The sequence below is a fragment of the Zonotrichia leucophrys genome, chromosome 1A, assembly GCF_028769735.1.
Source record: "Zonotrichia leucophrys gambelii isolate GWCS_2022_RI chromosome 1A, RI_Zleu_2.0, whole genome shotgun sequence".
Taxonomy (NCBI): Eukaryota; Metazoa; Chordata; class Aves; order Passeriformes; family Passerellidae; genus Zonotrichia; species Zonotrichia leucophrys.
Window position 1 is genome coordinate 68,361,541 of NC_088170.1, and position 13,816 is coordinate 68,375,356.

The following is a 13,816-nucleotide window of genomic DNA, read 5'->3' on the forward strand; positions in this document are numbered from 1 at the left end:
GATTGACGTGCCCAAATGCTTAGTAAAATAAACTCCACCTAACTGTTTTGCCATTGATTTTGTATAAATGAGCCTCCAGCACTGAACTGCAATGAAAGGAGCCAGGGTGATGATAAATGGCATTTCCTTGTTAGGCAACATAAAAGGCATTTAAACAAACTCAGCCTGCATTCCTGCAGCCCTGGCCATTAGCAGCTTTTGCAGGGTGAAGCTGATCTGTGTGCTGAGCAAGGCTTGAGGCAGTCCAAGGTGTGCTTGAGAGTAGCAGCATGTTCTAGGATGGAAAAGAGACCAAAGCCATGAGTGTTTAGTTTCTCAAAGAGCTCTCAATGGTTGTTCAAGGTGAAGTGCCCATGGTCCTTGGTGTTGTATCAATAGGAGAAGGGTTGAATTTGAGCCTGGCTTCCAGGATGAGGGTTTGGTGTCATTTTGAGTTAGTGGCAATTATTACCCATCCCAATTATTATTAGTAAAAACTCTCATCCCAGAGAGGGAACCCTTTCTGTGCTACTGTGTGCAGAGAGATGCAGAGCAGGTGCAACAGAAGGGAGGGAAATCCAAGGAGGGGAAGCCCTGGTATGGACACAGGTGTTGCATTAGTGTGTTTGCAGGGACAGTGGTGGGGAGATACTGGGAAGGGACTGAGAATAAGTGACAGGAGGGGACACTGGAAGGAACAGTGGCAATGAGCACAGCTGGATCCATTTACGCCCCAGTCAGTGTACCTGAAAGCTTTGTTCATTGAGCTTAAAATAGAATCACGGGATGGTTTGGGTTGGAAGGGTCGTTAAAGACTGTCTAGTTCCAATCTTCCCATCCCATGGGCACTGCTGCCACCCACTAGATTGGTTGCTCAGAGGTCCATCCATGAAAACTCCATGAAGTAAAGCATTCTTGAAAAGGTTATTCAGGTATCTTCAGCTTCAGTCAGCTTGGGTGACTGCATGCTTGAAGAGGTTTCTCTGATCTCAAGCAAGATGGTTTTTTTGCTTTATAAAGTTTCTCCTAGCAAGGTGAGAGATGCTTAAGCACAGGAGTTCTGGGAACCCTCTGGGTAGTATCACATTAACAGAAAATGCATAATTGGCAAAGATTCAGTCATCTTTGGAGCCGATGTGGAGCAACCTCCTCCCAGTCCCCTAGGAGTCAGGAATAGAACATGATGACATGCATTTCATCATTGAGTTTTCCAGTTGGTGCAAACCTGCTCCTGCATGGGCTCCTCTCTCCAGGGTCAGAGGATGGATACTCCTCTGGGTATCCATCTCCTGTGACAGGGATCCTCCAGGGGCAGCAGATGGGTCTCTGCTCCCCTGCAGACCCCCATCTGCTGCAGGGGCACAGCTGCCTCATCCTGGGCTGCACCAGCTCAGCTCTGATTGGGCTCTGGATGCCTTTACATTCTTCAGGGTATCCTGCCCTTCCAGCTGAAAGCAAACCATGTCTGTTCCCAGCAGACAGTCTGGATGAAGTTGTGCAGTGCTGCAGTGCCGTGTTTCAGCATTGTTTATTGCCTCTTTCAGACATCCTTCAGCCGTGGCTTCACCAAGAACATGAAGCTGGAGGCAGTGAACCCCAGGAACCCTGCAGAGATTTGTGTGGCTTCCATCACCTCGGTGAAAGGACGGCTGATGTGGCTGCACCTGGAAGGTACATACTCTAAAGGCTGCTTGGTGTTTGTCTGCTTCACTTACTCACTCACTCAATTTTGTCCTTCATCTCTGCACAAAATTGCTCTCTCCAACTTTTCAGTGTTACACACATTGATCACTTATGATTTATGAGCAATTACATTTACCTGCTCTTTCTCTGGGGGAGCTGCAAGTTCCTCCACCCTTCCATCCACATGGTCTTTATGACCATGATAACACCCTCCTCCCTGCCATCATCATACACCTTCATCCTAGGAATAGTTTGTCTCACTTGTGCAGAGACTTCTATAGCGGTTCCCAACCTGACACTTTGTACAGGAGGAGAGATCTCTAATCAAAACCCTTAAAGTTGGTAAAAACATTGCCAAGTAACCCAAAAGATTATAGTTCCTCCCAAGTGTTTGCCTTTGGTAGAGCTGTGTGCAATGGCAGCAAAAGCTTATTTGGAGCCTGGTCTGGACACAGGGCAAATATTATTTTTTAATTGCTGCAATCAATAATTGTTTGATTATTAATTTCATTCTCACTAAGGCTGTTGTTGAATTTACACCCATCTGATCAAGGAATTTGACCCATTTTGGGAACTTCTTTTCTTAAATGACCAGGTGCCTTCACTTGTATATGCCAAAGATGTGGATAGATGCAGGAAGAGGGCAACACACTCCCACATTGCTTCCTTCCCTCATCTCTTTCTTCCTGCCTCTTACTCTTTTAATTTCTTAAAGGATGTTTTTTTACAACTTACCATAAAAAAGCCCTGTGTGCATCTATTTTATTTTGAGTTCTGATATATAGATGCTTTAAGCTTGGTTTATATCTCAGTACCAGGAATTGAATGATCTGTTGTAAACAGAAAAGATGCAAAAGACTGCAGAAAACAGAAAGAAATCTTTGCTGCTCTAGGAATACATCACTACAGTATGCACAGTGTTATGCAAAAAGCAGGCATTAAAAAAAAAAAACAGCCAACTGCTTGCAGAGTTGTAAAATAAATGTGGCTTGAAGTGAGGCATGGGTTTTTTTTACTCCATTAATATAGTGTTGTTTCTGACTGATTCTTTATATTCTGGAAGCAGCAAGGCTCCCCAGCTTCCACAGGAACCCCTCACTGAAGACCTCAGGTCCCACCATTTATCACAGGCGCCTCTGCAGCTTTCATTGTTGCCCTCCCAGTTTCCCAGTTGGACAGCCCAGGCTGCAGGCATAAACCAGGAGCACAGGAGTTAAGCAGGGCTGAGTTAGACATGGGGGAACACTGTGTGATAAATCACACTTTGTACAGTAGCAAAACCCTAAACTCGAAGGCGAGCATTTAATGAGCAGCAGTGCGTTCCCCCGTGGTGGAGGAGAAGCTCAGGACTGATGGGATGCTCTGTGCTCTCTGCTACTTTATTACTCATCATCTGCATTGTTAATTTTTACTGGTTCATTTTAGATTTTAGAGCTTGAAGCTTTCTGCTGTGAATTTATACAAGTAATAATGCACGCTCCCTGCACAGCCCAGGAATTTGAGGAAAACCCTTTTGGTTAATCACTTCTCCAGGGAGGTTTCCTGTAATTTCCCCTTTTACAGTTTTCTGGAGTTGCTGCTCTGTTCTACCCATCCTGTAAAATTCATGGTAGACATTTTCCTCACCCTGTTTCCAGTTTCCTTGTTTTCCCTTTAACCTCCCAATTCCCATGGACATTTCTTGCTCTGAGAAGAGAACGGCATAAAACGCAACAGATGAAACTAATGAGTCTCAGAAAAGCTGTTTTCCACTCCTGTGAGTGAGGCCAAAGGAAGCAGTAAGATGTTGGAAGTGGAATTCAGGGTTATCAATTGCCAGAGGGCAGAAGCAGTGCCAGGGAGGACAGAGGAGCTGTGAATGTGTCTTACAAGAGGAACAAAGTGTTGCTGGAGAACAGGCATTGTGCTGCTTTCTTGCTCCTCAGGGTGGCTGCAGCTGTAAAATTGAGAAGCAGAATGTTCATAGAACCATTTTGGTTGGAAAAGATCCTTCATGTCTCATTTGTTGTTGCTTGTAAGCAGGAAAGTACATTTCATCTGGTTACTTTATAATAATTTTGAATTGTAGAATAATTAGGTTGGAAAGGACCTCTAAAATAATGGAGTCTGTTTTGTCAGAATAACACCATTACAATAATGAAGTAATTGGTTTTCCCAGACCTGGTGACATTTCAGTGGGGTCTGTGTTGATTTCTTGTTCTGTTTAGGGCTTGATCCATGGCTTACTCGCTGTCTGCATGTCTTGCCACTGACTCATTGTTGTCACATGGGGTCCTTGCCTGGATTTGTGTCAGGTGGAAATGGAGCTTTCATCAGGTTCAAACTGAGCAGTGACCATGTGGTATTATCTCATGGAGGGAAATGGTTTTTCAGGGAATTTCAGCTGCTGGAATCTTGTATTCAGCAAGTTGTGTCCTTGCCCTATACCTTCATCCCATTCTCTTCCCCCTATTCTGGTGTGTATTTTCAGTGGATACTGCATGAACACAATGCAGGGCTCAGGAAACACCATGAGGACATCTTTGGATCTACACAGACATCATAATTGCATTTTTTTCATTATTTCCTCTGCACCTATTTCCCTGCCTCCTTTGAGGAGGAGGCTTTTTTCTGCAGCCACACACTCTGAGAGCAGCAGGTTCATTACTGAGCCAAATGCTGCACCTCAGCCTCAGTGCTGTTCCCATCTCAAAGTTCAATTACTGTTTCAATTACACCACAAGCCCTTGATGAACACACATTAGTGAGAAGCTCCCTGTAGTCCTCTGGCTGTGCACAGTCAAGTGCTTGCTGCCTTTAGCAGGAGGCAAAGATGTTTTAGCAGATGCCAAGGCAAGGGTGATGCAGGGGAAACTGCTGATCCTTTGGTCTCTTTTATTAGGAGATCTCCCCATGCTGGTGCTGGAGCGTCTCTCCTGGGGTGGAATTGGCAGAGGGAGGAGGTGAAGTTGCTGGCCCAGGTGTACCAGCAACTTGAACTTGAATTGGAGTGGTTAAATGGTGCCTTGACTCAGGACACAAGAATTGTTTTATAAAGAACTCAAAGCCAGCAGGAGTATCTTCATTGCATTTTGAGTGAAAATCGGGTAAATTAGGGAAAAAAGTAGGAAAAATTTCCTTCATTGACGGAGTGGTCAAGCATTTTAACATGTTTCCCAGGGTAGTGGTGGAATAATGTCTCTGGAAGTGTTCAAAAGTCACATAGACGTGGTGCTGAGTTACATGGGTTAGTGGTGGGCCTGGCAGTGACAGGTTAATGGTTGGGCTTGATGATCTTGGAGGTCTTTTCCAACCTAAATAATTCATTTGTTCTGTGAGTGGGACCCACATCAAGAAGAAAGGAGGTTGTCTTCTTAAGTAGGTGTAATAACCAAATTGGAAGATAATTGCTATAACTAGAGACTTCAGGTGAAGTTTTGGAGTCAGCATCGTGCCATAGACCTTGGAGCATCTGTCCCACTTGGGATTTTCATACTGCTTCTCTCCTGTTGGGTGACCAGCTCTTGTTTCATGTGAGGAACCCTAGGAGAATTCATGGCACTTCTGGACAGAGGAGTGGCCACCTCTCACCCTTAGAAAATGGGACTCAAGGGCAGAGCTGCACAAAAAAGCTTCAGGGAAGCACTGGAACATCAAAGCCTCTCTCTCACATTAGCTACCAGCCTGGGAAAGCCTGGATGCACTCTCCTGCCATTAAGAGCAAGCATTCAACGCATCCTTCTAACTCAGATATGCAACATCACAAAATATCCAGGGGTCAGCCAGGCTGTCTTGTTGAGGGAAGTTACATGTGTTTAACCTCCCTGACTTTTGGCTGCTTCACTGCACACCCTCAAAGTGCTCTTAATGGGGTTTTCCTCTGAACCACATTGCACTGTAAAAGCAGCAGACCCATCCTTGCTGTCTGTGCAGAGCTGAAGATGAAATGATGCCTGATTTGGGTGCAGGGAAGCAGATTTATTTTTACATGTTCCATCACATCCCAGGCTTGTGATGGATGCTTGGATGGCTCTGAGCTTGGTGTTCCCATGCCTAAATCCCATTATAAATTTGTGTTTGTAGGTTCACAGATGCCCTCTCCAGAGTACATTGTTGATGTGGAGTCCATGGACATTTTCCCTGTTGGCTGGTGTGAAGCAAATGCTTATAACCTCACCCCACCACACAAAGCTGTTTGTAAGTACATGGAGACCTGAGCAGTGCAGATGATATCAGGGATTTTTCCTAAGGTCTCTAATCCCATTTTTGACACTATCAACCTACCCAGCAGACCAATAACCAGGCTATTTACAGTACACAATCAAGTGTACTGCAATAAATCATAATAAATCTAATTAGTGACCAGACTGGAATTATACAGTTTGTATTTTTCTCTGTGATCAGCCCCTCCAAAAATGGGGTTGTCTGTGCTGGGGAAGGCTGTTCCGTGGTTTGGGATTGCAGAGGGGGTTGTTGGTCAGTGGGGTTGTCAGAGGGAAGCCAGGTTTTGTTGTGCTGAGCCAGGTTCACTCAGGCAGCTGAGTGCACTGGGGACAAAGACCTCAAATTGAAAAAAACCAAAACCATAAAATGTCAGGTAGAATGGATATACAGAGGCCATCCAGATGCCCCTTTCCAAAACAGGATCTGCTTCATTTAAATAGAGAAATAATTGCTGCCATTCTGTGATGGAATTTCTGCCCTTTCCCAGGGTATCTGTCCCTTATTTCACTGCCCTTGCCAGCTCAGAGATTTTCCTGTGCAGTTTAAATTCCCCCACAGCACAATTAAGCTCACAGTGTTTTGTCCTGCCTCCAGTGCATATTAAGACAAATTTCTTTCCTTTCTATTTGCATTTGAGGGCAGTTCATGAGAACTCAGTGGCTTGGTGTTGTTCTCCTGTTCCAACATATCCAATCTCAAGCCACTAGGTGAAAAATTGGCCTCATTGTTTATATTAATTAACATCTGAAAGGCAAATTTTAAAATGTATTGTCCCTTTCAAAGAGTTAAATATGCTTAAGTTAAAAATCAGGCAGCCAGAGCCTAATTTAGGAGAATACTGCTATGGCAACATTATGCAGCCTTATCACAAGTTATTGCTGGGGATAAATTATGCTGGAGGTAATCATGCTTGTAAAATGTAATCTTATCCATATGTGTTTCTGTATGGAAAAATATTTGTGTTTTTATTTTAATTTTTTTTCTTTTATGCTGATCCCATAAAACACAATATTAGCATTCCAGAGGAAAGATTAAATGTATTATTACATCCTTAAAGTAGGTTTTAATGATGTAGTGACTTACTTAAAAAATACCAAGAAAAGATGGTGATAGTAATTAAGTACCATTTCATTGTGTTCAAAGTCATTTTATAGTCAGTGCATTTACACAGCTTTTTATGCATTCTGGGTGTACTTAACAGGACAGAAGGGGACAAAATTATTTTTTTCTTTCTTGCTTCATTTTTGCAGTGCGAAGGAAGAGGAGAATTGCAGTTGTGCAGCCAGAAAAACAGTAAGTTGTTTTGGGTTTTTTTTGTTATTTAAGGTGGTGTTTTCACAGGAATGCATCAGGTCTTCCAGGGGGGATAATACACAGCAGCTGTGTAGCTCAGTAACTACTGCTCAGATACTGCAGCACAGCCAGCAAGAGGATTCTTTTAAGGCTGAAATATTTGTTAGCATATTAGAAAGTCTCTGTAACAGCAATTTTTTATTGGCTGGGGCTGTACAGCCCCTGTCTGATGGCCAGCAAGGGATGCTTAGGGAAGATGGACATATACCAAGAGGGCATTTCCCTGTCTAGCTCTTGCAGTTTGTAGAAACTTGAATTTAAGGGGTTTAAGGGAGATATTTGGAGCCTGGAGGTCTAAAGCTGACACATCAGAGTATATTTTCAGAGAAGGAGTGGATCTGGCTCCTTCATCTGCAATACCCTGGTCTGTGATCAGCCATGGGGAAGTGGAATTGTGTTGGAGGTGTCTCTGTTCCCCATCCCAGGCTGCTGCTGGTGTAGCTTTTGATTCAGCCTGGGGACTGCTTCTGGCCCTTTCTGATGCTATTAAATACAACAAATACTCTATTAAATACACCCAATTCCTCTTTTAACAGGTTACCATCCACAGTGCCTGTTGAGAAAATACCTCATGACCTCTGCCCAGTTCCTCAGCTAGACACAACAGGTAAGGATCCTTATTGCAAAGACCCATGTCCTGTGTGGAAGGGGAGGACCCCAGAAAGGCAGTGAGTTCCAGTAGGGGTGGGGAGATGGAACCACATCCTCAGGGGGTGTAAGGTGGAGTGAACCCTCCTGATGCACAGCAGGTGAGGGTCTGGTTCTCCACATGTCCTGCTGGGGCTATCAGATTTCCCCTGGAGCTTGCCCATTTCAGATGTTGATATCAAGACAAGGCTGATGACTCTCTCTGGTGGAGATGGGTGCAGGTTGTTAATTGAAACTGATGAAATTTGGTACAGCAGGACCTGATGGGTCCCCTCTGTTATGTCAGGACTGTGTGGTGTGGCTGCTGCTTCAGCTAAAGGGAAATTCCTCTCCCCTTTAGCAGTGGCAGGAGGCTCTGAGTGCAATATTCATCCAGTTAATGGTGTGAACCCAGCAGCAGGGACAGGATTTAACTCACTTTATTTCAGCAGGCTGTGGACACATGTTGGCATTGCAGCCAACACCCCATTACAGTCAAATGGGGAGAGTCAGGGTCCTTTTGGGTATGACAACCAAAAAAAGTGGATAACCACTTGGAAGGCCTGTGAACCACATCTAGAAATTCCCATTTCTCTCCATGGTCTATAAAGGAGCCCAGACTAATTAGCCCAGCCAAGGAAAACTGCTCTGTAGACCCATGCTGGGTCAGGGAATGGCACTGCAGGACTTGTGGGGTTGGACAGGAGCTGAAGAGGGGTTTCTAAAGCTCTTTCTTCACTGAGAGAATGTTCTCCCTGAGCTGACCCCCTGTCTGTGAGGCTCAGCTCATGCATCCCCTCCTGGCAGGTTGCAGTGAGGTGCTTGTGTCCCCCTGCATTGTGAGTTCTGGGAGAGCCCTGGCTCATGTCGTGGATTAACTCCTTTCCCAGTCCTCCTTTCAGCAGCCAAATCAGTCACTATCAAAAACACTTCATTTTCCCATGCTGGATGGATTTGAATAGCAGAGGCTTCCCAACCCTGTATCCCAGGGCAGAATTTTGTTCCTCCTTTTTGCTCCTCCCCTTCTTCCCACATCCAGGAGGAAGAAGTGTGGAAAATAGAAAAATAGAAACATCCACAGGCACAGGATGGTTTAATTTGCAGCCTTGGAAGAAGCTTGAATTGATGTAAAAATAAAGTACACAGACATTAAACAGAAAAATCATAAACTTGTGTTCTGTAGTTATAAGTAAGAATATGCCTTAAATGAGAAACTGTACTGATGAAGGGTTTATAATGTCAGGGTGTAATTGTATACAATAAGCTAAGAGTTTAGAAGTTATAATAAAAGCATGTGTGTGTACATGTGATTGTAACCCATTAGATGAAAGTGTATACACATTACAGTAGAAGTAAGTAAAGGTGATAAGTTAGAAAAACAAAATAAAGTTTGTGGCAACTATCCATTAGATTAGAAAGTTATATATTATCTTGTAATGAAAAACTTGAGACCATTTTGAGCTACAGCTGACTACTTATTCTCTTAAATATCACAGCCTCTAAGATTGATATTTATTTAAACAATAAATTGTTTTTAACCCAACTGTAGTCCCATCCCTTCAATTAAAGCAATGATAATAATACAGAAATGCCCTTGATTTTTGGTATAAGAGTGCTGCAGGCACCTCACTGCTGCTTTCTCCTTGCAGGCACCATCAATGGGAGGTACTGCTGCCCCCAGCTCTACATCAACCACCGCTGCTTCTCAGGTCCATACTTAAACAAAGGCAGGATTGCAGAGCTACCTCAGTCTGTGGGGCCTGGCAAGTGTGTGCTGGTCCTCAAGGAGGTATGGCCCTGCTCTCTTTTGGGGGGATTTCAAAGGAAACTATGGGTCATGGCTTGCCAGACCCAGAATTAACAAACAGTGCACCTAAAATTGTCCTGGAGTGGTTACCATGAGGCAAAACTGCAAGCCAGGAAGAAGGGGCAGGTTTTGCATTGTGGGTTTTGATGGGAGAGCTGATATTTTTCAAGCATGGGGAGTTCTTTTGGTTGGAAGCAACTTCACTGTGGGTTGCCATCAACACAGGAGCAAACAGCAGTGTCATGGAGATGTGGGCATCTTGTTTTGGAGATATAAACAATTTCCCAAGGAGCAGGACAGTGGCAGTGGCCCAGCATTGGTTACTTTGCAGAAAATATTCAAGCTTATTATGGCCATAAACTCAAGCTCATTCTGACCGTGGGAACCAGTTCCAAATTCTGGAAAGGGTGAAAAGAAAATATTCAGGGTGTTGCTGTACCTGATTCCTGGTAGCTGTTGCTGAGATGAGGGAGGTGCCAGCAGCACAGAGAGCCCTGGGCAGGATGGAGGTGAAAAATTGCAGCACAATTGAAGTTTCTGATGCTCCTCAGCCATTTCCACCCCACCATCATTATATTTGTGTACCCTTGAGTCCCAAAGTTTTAGGTGAGTTACAAGTAACTCTTGTGTAGTTTATACCAAACTTATTTTTACAGCCTAGCTGTTCATTATTTCCAGTGCCACCACAAGTTTTGTACTGGGACCACTGGTTTATTGTGGTTTCTTTCACTGGAAGAGGCAAGTGAGGTGGCAGTGCCTGTTGTTTGACATCAGCTGCAAAGTTTGTCTCATTCCTGAAGTATTTTCTTGGAAAACAAGTTGAAACCTGGAGCCAAATACAATGGGGACATCAGTTACTGCCATCCAGCCATTGCACCTGGGCTGAAAAGTGGTGACTGTAAGGTAGTTCTATGTAATAAAGGCTGACTTGAAGCTAAATTAAAATAAATACATTGTCAGCTTTAGTTTTAGTACTGGGGTCAGAATATCTAAGAAGCCTAAACAGTTCTTCATATGTGCCAAGAACTCCTCAGCAGCATTGTAAAATAAAACAAGGTGTCTTCTTAAGACTCCAGATGATCTATAACCCCCCATATTTTAGAGAAATATGCTGTAAAGATTAATTGGCTTCATTGCTTACTGCTTTTGCTATTTTTAAGACACTTTGCTCTTTCTCTATTTAAAAAAAAATTGACCATAACAAAAGATGCCCTTTAGATCCTTGATCATCTAGTGAAAGAATCCCAGATAACTCTTCTGCTCTCCTCTCTCTGACACATCAGTATTCCAAGTTAAAAAAACTAAGTTTACTGCCCTGCTTTGAGGCCACCCTGGGATTTAGTATCCCTTGTTAGGTGAGAGTGTGGGATTATATCTCAGATAGAGGAAGGAAAATGAGTTTTTCGTCATGAGAATGCTGATCATTGAGGTCTTGAATAGGAGAAAAGAGTTGTGATCATATTTTAGCTGTACCTTGACAGTGAAAGTTAGGAAGGAAGTTAGGAGTTTTCCTAAGAAAGCTTCATCCATCTCAAAACTTGAGACTGTTTTGAGGGGGATGGAGATGGGAAATGTGTGACCACCAAGAGCTGTGATGGGAACAAAAGTGCTGAACTGCCCAGTGGCATCAGGCACACCAGATATACTCAAAAAAGAGCCCTGTGCACATGAAAATACATGACATGGAGAACTTTATGAGCATCATCAGGTGCTTGTGAGGTGGGGCAAAGGCTTGTGATGGTGCTGCCTGATCATGTTCACTGGTGTGACTCCAACTCACTCAGCTCTGGAAATCCAAAGGTCAGCAGCATCAAAATAAAACCTCACTGATGGATAACAGCAAAGGCTGAGCTTGCCTAATCCCCCCTGTGCTCCAAGGCACCCAAACCAATCCTGATGCAGAGGGCTGAAATTAAACCACCAAAATCTGTGACTGGTCACGCTCCAGCCAAAGGAAATTTGACATGTCTGAGATGGTTGATGTAATTTTCCATCTCCAGAGAATGTTGGAAACTGGTCTAGGTTTCTTCACTGGTTTTGTTTAAATCACAGTTAAATTTTTTTTCCAAAATTCTGTTTGTTTGCATTTAATAGAGTGCAATATGTAGTGATGCTGTTGCTAGAAGGTGCCACTGTTACTGTGATGATGGACCTTTGCTGTAGAGTAAGATGCCATACCCAGTGACTCACTTTAGATACAAGAAGAGTAAAACCCAGAGGTTTTAAATTTTAAAACCAGAGGTTTTAATTTTTTTCCCCCTTCCCTGTAAAGGAAATAATTGTTCTTACAAAACACTCATTTTTTTGAACTGAGTGTAGAAGTTTACAGAGTCCTGCTGGTGACAAGCCAGCTTTGAGAAAAGTCCTGGCACTGTGGGTGCCTGTGCAGGGCTGGAGTTGATTAGGTGTCTGGGAGAACGCCCAGACAGGGCCACACTGGTATTGCAGGCTTGGGTTTTCTTTTCTTTTCTTGCTCATTTCCCAGCTATTCTGACAACTCATACAAGCACCATTTCACGGGTGGAAATTGGTCAGCAAGATGCTTTCTGCCCCATATGTCTGCACCACCCAGGGTGGGTGTAGAGGTGTGCTCAAGGAGAGCTTTCCAAACAAGCACCTGCACAGGGGTTAAAACTCCCTGGATTTGCTGATCAAGGCACCTGATGAGCTGTGAAGGAGTGTGGCAGCTCCCCAGACACTTGATGTTTTGAAAACCCACTTCTGTCTGGCTTCCTGATACCAGGTGTCACAGGCCAGTGCCCCTCAGTTTGTGTGGGGAGAGACCAGCAAGAGAAGTTGTGGATGAGCAGCTGAAAGGGCTCACTCAGAAACTGTCATTTCATAGCATTTTAAAATGGTTTGGGTTGTATGGGACCATAAAATCAGCCAGTGCCACCCCCTGTCATAGGCAGGGACATGTTGCACTCTCCCAGGTTGCTCCAAGCCCCATCCAGCCTGGCTTTGGGCACTTCCAGGGATCCAGGGGCAGCCACAGCTTCTCTGGGCACCCTGTGCCAGGGCCTCCCACCCTCAGGAAAGAATCTTTTCCTCATTTCCAGTCTAAATCTACCTTCTGTCAGTGTTTGGTGTCTCTAATTGGACTTTTTTGAAGACTGGTTTGAGTTATGTTTCCAAGGGCCCAATGATAAATTAAATTTTGCTTCTAGTAAATAACCTATCCAAGCAACTCCAGCCAGTGCCATTTTACAGAGTGCTCTGCAGCATTAAGTGAAGCCCTTGCCTGAAAATGATTAATCCTGTAGGGTTTTCAAAATGCTAGCAAATCCTCAGGTTGCTGGATTTAGAGGGGGAAAAAACCCAACCCAGAAAAAACCAACCAAACAAACATAAACACATTGGTCACTGCAGTATGACCTAGTTATTTTTTCATTTCTGATGAACTCTGTTCATGGTTGTTGGATAAACTTCATGTTCATCATACTGAAATCATTTGCAGGCCCCCAAGGAATTAAGAACAGGCGTTAGGTAAGGAGCTAAATTAGATGAAAACCAATCCAGATTCACTGTGGGATCACTCATGTGCATACAATGCAGAGTGTTCAAACACACAGTCTGGTGCTGTTAAGAGATTTGTTTTCCTTGTGTTTATCTCCCTATGCCAAGTGCAGGCTATTAAAGCTTGCATTTCCTGAGCCAATAGCAAGAATCATTTTTATTCTCAGTGACTTTGGATTAAAAGGATTGGCACATGTGCTCTCTTGTACAGAGTGGACACACACTGGGCTCCAGGCACACCTCCTGCAAACTCTTTTTATGGAGACTTCATTGCTATTCTGTTAATACAGTCAAGGCACACAACTCTCAGCCTCTTAAGCACATTGCTGACCTCAAATGTGTGAATTTCCCCTTCAGTGTTCACTTTGTGGTGGTGCACATGACCTGTATCTGGTTGTGCCTTCAGAACTATTTCTGCTTTCATTTTTTTATTAAACTGGTCCATGATGGGTGCAGTCTGTGGAATCTGGTTTGGGTGAGAGTGTTTTTCCACGAAGACAAAATCACTGCTTAGCAGACTTTTAGGGTTAAACAGCAGCATTTAATGCAGTTACCTTTTCAAACTCAGGTGTTATCTATAATATGGCAACAATGATGGCAAAATATGTATAGTATATATATTATGATCCATTCTGGGACCCCTCCTGC

At 43.8% G+C, this 13,816-nt stretch overlaps 1 protein-coding gene across 3 annotated transcripts in view; it reads left to right on the forward strand.

Annotated features, from left to right (window-relative positions):
* Nucleotides 1–13,816, forward strand: part of SFMBT2 (Scm like with four mbt domains 2) — a 116,887-nt gene that overhangs the window by 81,663 nt on the left and 21,408 nt on the right. For all 3 annotated transcript variants that reach the window (XM_064703064.1, XM_064703063.1, XM_064703065.1), the window contains 5 exons: nt 1,524–1,650; nt 5,725–5,838; nt 7,116–7,158; nt 7,755–7,825; nt 9,495–9,634. In XM_064703064.1, the coding sequence (XP_064559134.1) occupies nt 1,524–1,650; nt 5,725–5,838; nt 7,116–7,158; nt 7,755–7,825; nt 9,495–9,634 (495 nt within the window). The remainder of the gene's footprint in view (nt 1–1,523; nt 1,651–5,724; nt 5,839–7,115; nt 7,159–7,754; nt 7,826–9,494; nt 9,635–13,816) is intronic.